The sequence below is a fragment of the Onychomys torridus genome, chromosome 1, assembly GCF_903995425.1.
Source record: "Onychomys torridus chromosome 1, mOncTor1.1, whole genome shotgun sequence".
NCBI classification, from domain to species: Eukaryota; Metazoa; Chordata; class Mammalia; order Rodentia; family Cricetidae; genus Onychomys; species Onychomys torridus.
Window position 1 is genome coordinate 781,949 of NC_050443.1, and position 11,756 is coordinate 793,704.

An 11,756-nucleotide genomic window follows, 5' to 3' on the forward strand; every position below is an offset into this window, starting at 1 on the left:
CAGGCGTACAATGGGTCTGAGGGTCTCCAGCCAGACTGGTCAGATAGCTCCATTACCTGAGCTCAGAGCCACAGCTCTCTGGGCTAGGAAGATTTTATTCTGCGCTTCCTAAAGGCAAAGAGGGGCGGAAGTGAGACACACCTCTTCACCCATGTCCTTCTTCCCATATTCTCAGGGAGCCCTTCCCGGGGAACCAGCCTGGCTCACCGTCTCTAGCTGGCGTTTGAGCTCAGAAATGAGGCGTCCGTAAGAGTTAGCCAGGGCTACTGTATACGCCATCAGGATGCTAAGGAAGACAGCAATGAAAGTCACTCCGGAAAAAAAAAAAAGTGTGTGTGTGTGTGTGTGTGTGTGTGTGTGTGTGTGTGTGTGTGTCTTCATCATATGGCTCCTTAGAAACCAGGATCAGGACCCTCAAAACCCCCTTGAGACTCCTAAGGAACAGTCTTCCATTCTCTTCTGTCTCAGACCAAGGAGTCCATACCTCTGCCCTCCTCCTTCAGACCAGGAGTCTAGGCTGCAGACCTCCTTTAGACCCAGGGTTCCAAACCCAGACTTCTTTTCTTAGACCCAGGAGTCCAGACTCCAACTCTCTTGCTTCAGAACTAGGTAGACCTTAGTTCCCTTCCCTTCTATATAGGTATCCAGGCTGCAGCCCTCCTCTCTAATACACAGGTGCCCAGCCTTGACCTCCTTTTTTTTTCAAACACTAAATCACACATATGATTTATGTCCAAACTCTGACCCTGAAGTCTAGAACCACTCACCTAGAGACGATCAGAAGGGGTACAGCAAAAGCCTGAGTCCCCAGAAAGTAGAGAAAGTTCTGAGCAGTCTGCGGGAGGCTTTCAATGGACTCAGGGATCTGGACCCAAATGGATGACTTCCCTTGGAATGGGCCACACAGCTTAGAAGGTGGGATCCTGGAGGCAGAGACACATTGGGTTCAATCGAGAAGGGCCAGAGTGAGGCCCCTTGATGAACGCAAAGGGGAACGGAACCTCTCATACTTACAGGAAGATACTGTAGAGCACAGGGACAGCAGAGATTGCCAGACCCACAAGAAGCACCAAGGGGAAAAAGAAATTTGCTATGGAGGCTCGGAAGGTGCCAGAGGCCGGTGAGTAGATGGAGAAGAGAGTTATCTGGCAGGGAGGGGTGAGGAAATGGAGATTTGAGACCTAAGAGCCAAGCCTTTGTTTCCCCCTTTTTCCCATCTTGGAGTTTTGGCCTCTTTTAAGGCAGGACCCAGATATCTGAGCCACCTGTTGTTCAGGCCTAGAAGGCAGAGTGTCTCAGATTCCTCCTTCTCTGGACCTAGGACTCTGACTTCCAGTGCCCCCTCCCTCCTTCGGAGGACCTGGCATTCTCCTTTCCCTAGCCCAGGAGTACAGTCCACAACACCTGTCAGCTCAGACCCCAGGATCATCCTCAGCCTCACCTTCTTCAGACAGAAAAGTATCAGGAGTTTGGCAGTGTTGATCAAAGGTAGTAGAGGGCAGAAAAAACTTCCCACCCAGACCACAGTCTGAGCGTAGATGAGCCCCAGCACCTCATCGGGCACCTGGAACTCCAGAGTCCCGGCCAGACGACCCAATGCTCCAGGACAGAGGCCACAGAGTATCCTGAAAGGCAAGGGAGGGCAGTCATAGACCTCCACTTTGGTCTTCCCAACCTTACCATCCAGCCCATTAATTTGTAAAGGATTTTGAAGAGCTGGCTTTCTAAGATCTGTGATCTGTGTTCCAGAACCTGATTTAGTAGTTCCTGATCTAAAATGCTAAGCAAGTAGGAGTGAGGTCAGAGAAAAGTAACAAAACAAAACAAAACAAAACAAACAAACAAATAAATAAGAGGGGGTTGGGAGTTTGGGTGAGGAAAAGGAAATCAAAACTGGATTTAGAAAGTGGGTAGGATGCTGGATGTGGTGGCTTAGACTGGTCATTGGAGCCCTCGGGAAGCTGGATCACCACCCGTTCCAGGCCAGCCTAAGCTACAGTCAGACAGTGTCTGAGAAAAATAGAAAAAGAGGTGAGCGAGACGACTCAGTGGTTAAGGGCCTGTACTGGGCTAGGCATGGTGGTGCATGCTTTTATTCCTGGCACTTTCAAGGCAGAGGCAGGTAGAGCTCTGTGAGTTCAAGGCCAGTCTGGTATACATAGAGAGTTCCAGGACAGCCAGGGCTGTGTTGAGACCCTGGGGTGAGGGGGATATGTATGTCAGAAGAGATGGCTCAGCAGTTAAAAGCATTTGCTGGACAATCATGAGAACCAAGAGTTAAGATCCCAGAACTCACATAACAAGTCAGGCATCTTGGCATGTCTGTAACCCCAGCACCAAGAGGGCCAGAGACAGCAGAATTGCTGAGGCTTGCCTATTTCCTGACTAGCTAAGAAACTGTGAGTCCTAGGTTCAGGGAGAGAGACCCTGCCTCACACAAAGGAGTAGGCAGAGAGTGACCGAGGAAGATACAAAGCCCTCTCTGACCACCCCCCACTCAAGCGCACAGCACATGCTCACACAAACAGACACACATGCACCGCAATAGATAAACGCAATGAACAAAATAATGAAGAGGGCTGGGGTAGCTACCTTGCTTGTGTGAAGACCCCAGTTAGAAAGAAAAGAAAATGGGTAGGAACAAAGTTGAGAATGGAGCTGGGTGGCGGCGCACGCCTTTAATCCCAGTACTTGGGAGGCAGAGGCAGGTGGATCTCTGTGAGTTCGAGGCCAGTCTGGGCTACCGAGCTAGTCCAGGACAGGCTCCAAAGCTACACAGAGAAACCCTGTCTCCAAAAACAAAACCAAACAAAGAAAAGGTGAGAACTGTGGGGGGGGGGGGGGCTGCTCCAATAGGGGCAGGGCTACAAGGAGGGGCAGAACACTTACTTCCTAGGAAACTGGACCAACAGCATGACCAACAGGCCCATCAGCAGATCAAAAAGCACAAGTTTGTACATCTCCTGGCCCAGTCGAGTCTCCCAGCACTGAAGAAGTGAAAAATTGGTAGACCAGACCCTCTGACGTGGAGGCGCAGTTCCGAGGCTCCAAATTGCCAGCAAGCATCAGAAACCCCACTCATGAATTGTGGGGTAGGGGCTTCAGTGTTTGTAAGCATTCGTGCTATGTTCGGCTTCCCCCCAAACCAAGGGAGGATGCGCCCAATTCCAACTATCCCTGCCCTACCTCTAAGCCCAAGAATGCCACACAGGTACCCACAACATTCTCACCGGAATTTCTTTGTAGTTGTAGCCACAGGCCTTGCATCCTTCTGCCTCCTTGTTTCCCCCACATGTGATCTGATTCCACAGAGAGAACAGGAGGAACGCCAGGGAGGCCAGACGCAAAAACACGGTCCTGCAAGATGAAGGTGGAGAAAAGCACTCACACTGATGTACTGCAGACCATGCTGTTCCCTCCTGGGTCCCGCCCCCACCCCTTTTCTACAGAAGAAGGAACTGAGTTTCAGCGTCAGGATTTGGGTCTAGAAGTCCCTGGATCTCATATGCATGGGACTCCTCTGTCTTATGTATTTACATATGTAATTTTATATGTGTATGCACTACAAGCACACTAGTGCCTGCAGAGGACAGAAGAGGGAGTCTGATCCCCTGAACCTGGATGTTCAGGCAGTCCTGAGTGAGCTCCCTGATGTGGTTGCTGGGAGTCGTTGCCTGTCCCACCTCCAGCTCCTTTGTCTTAAAAAAAAATTGTGTGTGTGTGTGTGTGTTTAGGTCAGTGGACAACTTTGTGCAGTCGGTTCTCTCCTTCCACCTTTACATTTGTTTTGGGGATAAACTCAGATCGCCAGACTTGCACAGCAAACCCCTTTATCCTCTGAGCCATCTCACTGGCCCAGAATTCTCTTATTTGTAAAACCTGAGACCCTCTCTCTTCCTGTCCCTTTGTCCCTTCTCCCAGAGATCCCATCCCATCCCACGAATCCAGGACCGAAGCAGGATCAAGACGATCTGGCGGCTGTGAGTGTAGCCCTCCAGCGAGGCAATGAACTTGAACACAAGAGGCAGCACGAAGTTGAACACGGAGATGAAAATGGATGGAAGATAATCCACCAGAAGTTTGAGGAGGGGGGTTTGTTGGACAAGGAGTGTCTCCTGAGAGGGAGTGCGGAACAAGGAAAGAAGCAAGCTGAAAATCCGTCCTTAGCCTCTATTTACCATGAAGGACCTTAAAATCCCAGGCCCAACACCACCCCTTCCCCAAGCCTAAGATCCCGGGAATTCTAGACTTCAGTCCTCACCCACAGGGCTTCACCCTTGGAAATGTGAGTTCTAGGCCCCGAGGACCCTCCTCCTCCAAGACCCTCTGCACCTGCAGCGTCACGGTGCACTCCGTGGCCCAGTAGATGCCGTAGAAGGCCGCCCCCAGGAGCGCAAGGATCAGCAGGTTGAGCAGAGCCCTCAGCGACCACATCCTGGCTCGCTGGCCCAGCGTCTGCTCCGCAGCACGGCGCCTGACCACGGCTTCCTCCAGCTCCACCTGAGGCCAAGAGGGACGACTGCTGCTGGGGATCCATCCCTCCAGGCCTGGCTCTTCCTCAGATTGAACCGCTATAGCCCTCTCCTTGTTTCATACCCTCCAGGCTGTCCGTGGGACCACTTAGTTCTTGGGGGCACTGACCCTCCGCAGCCTGGACTTGCACCCAAGATTCACCTAGCCTAAGCCAGAACCCCGCCCCTTTGAGGCTCCGTCTTCTGTCCAAGGCCAATCCTTCCCCTGTCCAACCCAGACTCCCAAGATCCATTCCCCTGAGACTCCGAGCCACTTCACGTTTTTTCAAGCCACGCCCCTATTTTACTTTGGACCAGTCTTGGGCTCCGCCCCTTCCCTAAGCGAGTCCCTCTCGCCTCCTCCCTGTTCCCAGGCCCCTCCATGCCAGGCATTCCTGTGTAGCTTCTCCTAGTTCTCTCTCCCTGTCTCTGGGAATGCCTTGCTCCTTATCTCAACCGGGTCTTGTGTGGTCCACAACTAGTGGCAGCCCCGCCTCCCCGAGCGCACCTGCAGTTCATACAAAATGACGCGCTGGCGCAGCCGCACGTGCACTTCTCCGCAGAGGCCAAAATTCCAAGCTGAGAACACCCGGTGGCTGTAACTGGTCAGAACCTCGGACTCGGCCAACAGCGTCTCCTTCAACCCGGACACTGAACTGAGAGAAGAAACCACGGGAATAGGGCGTGTAAGAGTGTCTGTCGGTGGAGGCACCCTACTTACGGAACACGAACTCGAAGACCTGTGATCAGGTGCCATCTGCTGCAGTCAGAGAGATACACAAGCAACGTTGGTCTTTGGAACCAAAGGCTCAGAGAGAGATCTGGCAAGCAGACACTCTAAAACGACAGAAGGACCTAGGAGAGAGACACTGGCAGATCTCCAGAGGAAGGAGGGGGAGACCTGAGAAGACGACGGGAACAAGAGAAGAGAGCACAAAAAAAGACATTCTAGAAAGGAGGCAAGCTGGCCTGGTGGCCTGCGCTTCTAATATCAGCACAAAGGAAGCCGAGTCAGGAGGATTTCTGCAAGTTCAAGGGCCAGCCCTGCTACATAGTGAGTTCCAGACCAGCCAGAGGTATGCAGGGTAACAAGGTCACTGTCTCAACTTGCCCAGCAAGACAAGTGTTGTGGGGAGGGGGGCAAAGACCAGAGAGACGAGTAAGAAGAAAGGATGAGAACAAAAAGAAGAGAAAAATAGAACTGGCCAAAGAGACCATGTCTCCCTTCACTCCCCTCCTCCCTCCCCGGAACAACTAGGGAGTGTTCCCACATGATCTCTGTATTTGAACCTGTGGGAATATCCTTTTCTTGAAACTCAGAAGGAGTTCCTATATTTAAAGAAAACTACCATAGAGCTTCCAAGATTTGGGCATCTTCCTGGCAAACCAACCAGGAAGGTGTGTGTGTGTGTGTGTGTGTGTGTGTGTGTGTGTGTGTGTTGTATGTATGAGTATTTAAGTGCACCTGTATAGGTGCACTAGGGAATATGTGTGTGTGTGTGTGTGTGTGTGTGTGTGTGTGTGTGTGTGTGTGTGTATGCATGAGTGTATGGGTAAACTTGAGAATATGTGTGTGCATGTGATATATGCATGAATATATGTGCATATGTGTGTGCTTGGAGGCCAGAGGTGTATGCCAAGTGTCTATCACTTGGCATTTTGTTTTTTTCAGATGGAGTCTCTCACGAACCTGGATCTCACTGTTGAGGACAGACTGGCTGGCCAGTGAGCCCCTGGATCCATTTGTCTGTGCTGCCCTCCTCTACCCCTAGCGCTAGGGCTACAGATGTGTGCTGCTGACACCCTCTCTTCTGTGGGTTTTGGGGATCCAAACCTAAGTTTTTTGGCTTCTCCTGCAAGCGCTTTATCCACCAAGCCATCTCCTCAGCCTTTGTATTTTTTTTTGTTTGTTTGTTTGCTTTTTCAAGACAAGGTTTCCCTGTGTAGCCCCAGCTGTCCTGGAACTTGATATGTAGACCAGGCTGGTCTCTAACTCACAGAGCTCTGCCTGCCTTCTGCCTCCAGAGTGCTGGGATTAAAAGCGTGTGCTACCATCTCCAGGATGTTTTGCTTGTTTTTGGAGACAAGGTCTCACTATGAGTGAGGGTAAGGCTGGCCTCAGACCCTACTGCCTTCTCCTCCCCAGTGCAGACCCGGGCTCCCCCATCCATTACTCATGCTTTTTGTTTGTTTGTTTGTTGTTTCGAGACAGGGTTTCTCTGCGTAGTTTTGGTGCCTGTCCTGGATCTCGCTCTGTAGACCAGGCTGGCCTTGAACCCACAGAGATCCGCCTGCCTCTGCCTCCTTCCTGAGTGCTGGGATTAAAGGCGTGCGCCACCACTGCCACCTGGCCTCGTTTACTCATGTTTAACTATATTTGTTAATAATTAAACAGTCTGTCTTACAACTTGTGCCCATCTTCAGGACTACAAGCTGGAAAGGAGACACTAACGCTTTTTTTTTTTAAGCTTTCTTAGTTTGAGAGCCTGGCCGCCACCCAGTTTTACATTCATAGCCCTCACCCCTAGCCTGGATTAAAATACTTGGTTTCCCTCCTTGAGGATCTCCCAGTCTCATCTGAAATGAGAGGTTCAAATACCTATGTCAATGTTATGGAATTAGCTCAGTAGCAGAGCTCATGCCTAGCAAGTGTGAAACCCTGAGTTCCCTCGCCATCTGGGAGGGGATGAGGGAGACAAAACCACACATGTATCTCCAGTGCTTACCCTTTTCAGCACCCACATATCCAAATAAATACCTGCCCAGCACTTCATTTGTACATCTAAAAGTTAACCTCAGAGCCTGGGAGTGTGGGAGCAGTTCAGGGTAGAGCACTTGCCTAGCATACACGAGGCCCCTAGAGTCCATCCTAGCAACACACACACACACACACACACACACACACACACACACACTCATACACACACACACACACACACACACACACACACACACACACACACACTGGTATATATCTGTAATCCTCAGGAGACTAAGGCAGGACGATCCCTAGGAGTTCAAGACCTGTCCAGGCTACATAACAAATTTGAGGCCAGCCTGAATGGGATTATAGGCAGGAGCCATCCCGGAAGGCTTAGTGTTCTAATTCTTTTTTCTCTTTTTGTATTTATTTATTCAGTGTGCACTTTTGTTTATGTGATGGCATCAGTGTGCCATGGCCCAATGTGTATGGTGGTCAGAAGGCAGCCTGTGGAGGAGCTGGCTTCCTCTCTGTACTATGCAGGTTCTGGGAAAGGAAGTCAGGTTGTCAGAAAGTGTCCCCACCCACATCAAAATCATTGCCAGCTTAGTACTCCATTTTTTGATATCGTTGGGGAATTTGAGATGGAGCCCGGAGCTCAAGGTAACCTTCCTGCCTCATCTCCCCAAGCACTGGGATTATTATAATTATGCATCTTTAAAACAGGCTTTCATGTGCTTATTTAAAGCTTCACCTTAGGTTCCACCAGATACGCTGAGGGTGGGGACTTCCCACTTTGTGCTCTCTTCTTTCTGTCTGTCTCTCTCTTTTAGAGACAGGATCTCTCTATGTAGCCCTGGCTGTCCTGGAACTCAATCTGTAGACCACATTGGCCTCAGAGGTCTGCCTGCCTCTGCCTCCCTAGTGCTGGGGTTAACATGCTGAGCTAGACAGGATCTTCCGTGTATCGCAGGGTGGCCTTCAACTTACTCTATAGGCCAGGCTGACCTTGAACTCAAAATAACCATGCTGCCCCAGTCTCCCAAGTGATGACTAGCTGGGGACTCCCTACCTGGCTTTAAAATAGATTTCAAGGCTGAAGAAATGGCTCCTGGGGGAGGGGGCTTCTATACCACCCCCAGTCCCCCCTTCCTGTCAGTCAGGACGTGGGTGTCACTAACCGGTGTAGGATGAACAGCAAGTAGATGAGGCCGATGAGGAAGACGGAGCACAGGTAGGTGATGGCCAGGTTCGATCGGGGTGGGTAGAACCCATAGAACAGAGGGGACCATTCTAGGTAACCCTGGGGAGGAAGAGGCAGAGTAAGGGTCATTGCGGAGCTCGGCGGAGGCAAGGATCAGGGAGCCGGGGGATCTGGACCACAGGTCACTGAGGAAACCAGAGACCACAGCACCTACCTCTCCAGAGAGCAAGTTGAAGAGCTGAGTGGGGAAGCTGACCAGGCCCTGAGTGTGGGGGGTATAGGAACCACAGGGTGAGGAGATGTTAGGGCTAGGGGGACCTGGAGGAGCGCCTTCCAACCAGGTGGGGACCAGCTTCATGCAGACTTCAATCACAGATGCCACCAGGTTGAGAAAGAGCAGGAAGCGCAGCAGGGTGAAGTAGGACTCAGTGCCTGCTCCAAACTGGCCTGCAGGGGGCAGCAGAGAAGCCTCAGGTCCCTCACCAGTATAGTTCAGAGGGAGGCCAATCAAGCCCCAGCCCTCCTCCCTCAGACTCAAGAGTCTAGAACACAACGCTGCCTCCCCCTCAGACCCTGGGGTCCAGGTCTCAGCCCCCTTCCTCTAAAGCCAACCACACCCCCAATCTTCTTCAGCGTCCATGCCCAGGGTTGTATAGTCTGAAAGCCTTCTTTCACTTTCCCCTTGGTCCTGGAAAGCTGTCGGGTCCAGTAGGCAGCCCTGGATTCAGAGCCAGAGGCCACCTGCTCTCTAGCCCGGCTCTTCCTGGAAAGGAAGGAGAGTCGGAGTCGGAAAATGAAGGGCTTGCAAACTACAAACTGGGAACCACCCAAAGACATAAACAGCTCAATACAATGAGGTGGCTATTGTGTTAAACTGTAGCCACAAAGTGGGATACTCTTTAGCAATTAAAAGGGAAACAACTCTACTTTATGTATAAGAAGCCGGGCACAAAAAGACAATAGCGCCATGCATGGTGGTGTACACTTGTAATCGCACCAGTGGTCAGGCTGAGGCAGGGGGATTGAGAGTCCCGGGACAGGCTGGTCAGATTAGTGACATGCTTTTGAAAGAAAATGAGGGAGTCGGGTGCCGCGCCCCATTCATCCCTGTAGTTCCCTCAAGTTGGAGAATAGTGTGAATTCAAGGCCAGCTTGGGATAAACAGTGGTTTCAGGTCAGTCTGGGTTGTAGAGTCGAGACCGTGTCTCAACAAAACAAAACAAAATGGCTGTTGCGATGGCTCAGCACGCGAGGGCCATTGTGACTAACTCAAAACTTGTGTCTGGTCCCTGACATCCCCAGAACTGACTGCTGCATGCTGCCTTTGAGCTCCACCAAAAGCCATGGCACATGCACGCATGCTATCAGGGGCGCACACACACCAACATGTAAAAAAGAAAGAACCAAACAAATCACCAAGATGGAAAGAAGGAAGGTTGGGAAAAGGGGAAGGAACAGAAATGAAAAATGATTAAGTCTTCTGGATTCTCAGCCTGTGGTGGAGGCGCATGCCTTTCATCCCAGCACTCGGGAGGCAGGGGCAGGTGGATCTCTGTGAGTTCCAGGCCAGCCTGGGCTACAAAGCAAGTTCCAGGACAGCCAAGGCTACACAGAGAAACCCTGTCTCGAAAAACAACACAAAAGTCTTCCTGATTCTCTAGCACAGAGTTCAGAACAAGGCCAGGCAAAGCAATAAAGAACATAACCTCAGGAAATCAGGAAGTTACTCGGCAGACGGAGGTATCAGAGGAGAGAGGCTCACCTGTGTTCCCGCCTTGCCTGCATAGGCCAGGGAAGTTCCCGGGGAGGGTGAGATTCCATGTGGGCAGTTTCTACAAAGGCCTGAAGACCCTTTCCTCCTCCATCATCGTCCTCATCCTCATCCAGTGTCCCCCAAGGGAGCACACCAGGGCCACGGTATCGAAGAGTAGCGGCACTTGGGAGGTCGTTCAGCACAGAGGACAGTGATGGGCCTGGCCAGGAGAAAGGAAGGATTAGAAAACTGTGGGTCTAGGCTACAATCCTCTCCTCTCAGACCCAGAATCCAGGATTCAGCCCTGGACCCTCAGACCCAGGGATACAGGCCTCAGCCCACCTCCCTCAGACCTAGTCTTCTTCCCTGAGGTCCAAGAGCTCAGGGCCCAGCCCTCCTCCCTCAGACTGAGGAGTCCAGGCCCCAGCCCTCCTCCCTCAAACTGAGGAGCCCAGGGTCAAGCCTTCTCCCTCAGACACAAGAGCCCAGGGCCCAGCCTCCTCCCTCAGACTGAGGAGTCCAGGCCCCAGCCTCCTCCCTCAGATACAGGAGCCCAGGGCCCAGCCTCCTCCCTCAAACTGAGGGGTCCAGGCCCCAGACCTCCTCCCTCAGACTGAGGAGTCCAGGCCTCTGCCCTTCTCCATCAAATACAGGAGCCCACAGCCCAGACCTCCTCCCTCAGACACAAGAGCCCAGGGCCCAGCCTCCTCCCTCAGATACAGGGGTCCAAGTCTCAGCTCTCAGACCTAGTCCTCTTCTCTCAGGCCTAGGAGCCCAGGCCTCAGTCCACCTCCCTCAGACCCAGCAGTCTAGCCTCGGGATCTCCTCCCTTAGGGCTACAGATGCTATTATTTCTCCCTCAAATCAGGGACTCAAGGCTTTAGCTCTTATCCCTCTGACCCAGAAGTCCAGGCCCTGGCCTTCCTCGTAGTGTTTCAAAACCCCAGGCTCAGACATCCATACTCCTAGACTCCCTTCCTAAAGTTTCTAGATGTGAACCCCTCAGGACCCTCCTACCCTAAGTGTGAACCTGAACCTCAACTTCCTGTTCCCATACTGAGGAGCTTGGAACTCTGGCCCCTCCCGTGCCTGGTATTAGGGATCCAACCCGACTCTCTCCTCCAACACTGCAACTAGGCAGGATTCCTCTTCAGGGGTTCTGAGTTTCCATCTTAGGAAACCCAGGAAATGAAACCCCCCTTTGCTCTCAGGCTCAGGAACCCAGCCTCTTCTTTCCTTTGATGGACGGCTCTGACTTTCCCAAGACTCTCTCCTACCTGTTCTCGCCTTCCCGGAGCTAAACCAGTCCCTGGACTGGCCCCAGGCTTCCCTGGGACGTCCTTCCATGTCTGTGGATGGACGCTTTGCACCTGTTGTTTCCGTCTCTAGAGGCCTCCAGGGCGGGGACTGCCCCAGGTAAGGGAGTGGCCTGGGGAGACTATGGTACACTTCCTACAAAGCCAGGCCTCTGCTTTGAAAGGTCTCCTGGGAATTGAAGTCCTGACCATCTCTGAGCCTGCAAAACTTCCTGGCAATGGGGGCCTAGGTATGCCACACTGGCAATCTTGGCGGTCTGTTGCCCACAGA

The 11,756-nt window shown here is 52.1% G+C and overlaps 1 protein-coding gene across 1 annotated transcript; it reads right to left on the reverse strand.

Moving 5' to 3' along the window:
* Window positions 1-31: 31 nt before the first annotated feature.
* Window positions 32-11,646, reverse strand: Tmc4 (transmembrane channel like 4). The gene is made up of 15 exons (XM_036197572.1): window positions 11,447-11,646; window positions 10,179-10,389; window positions 9,034-9,179; window positions 8,631-8,863; window positions 8,394-8,515; window positions 5,020-5,167; window positions 4,333-4,500; window positions 3,952-4,115; window positions 3,231-3,357; window positions 2,890-2,987; window positions 1,442-1,625; window positions 1,015-1,145; window positions 768-923; window positions 208-286; window positions 32-108 (listed from the first exon to the last, which is right to left on the reverse strand). The coding sequence occupies exons 1-15, from the start codon at window positions 11,514-11,516 to the stop codon at window positions 40-42; spliced, it is 2,106 nt and encodes a 701-aa protein (XP_036053465.1). The 5' UTR covers window positions 11,517-11,646; the 3' UTR covers window positions 32-39.
* Between the last annotated feature and the right edge of the window lie 110 nt (window positions 11,647-11,756).

Coding starts and splice junctions, on each gene's coding strand:
- Tmc4 (XM_036197572.1), bottom strand. CDS start 11,516: ATGGAAGGACGTCCCAGGGAAGCCTGGGGCCAGTCCAGGGACTGGTTT. Junction 8,864..9,033: donor GACGCTGAAGAAGATTGGGG/GTGTGGTTGGCT, acceptor TGCCCCCTGCAG/GCCAGTTTGGAGCAGGCACT. Junction 4,116..4,332: donor AGTGCACCGTGACGCTGCAG/GTGCAGAGGGTC, acceptor ACTCCCTCTCAG/GAGACACTCCTTGTCCAACA.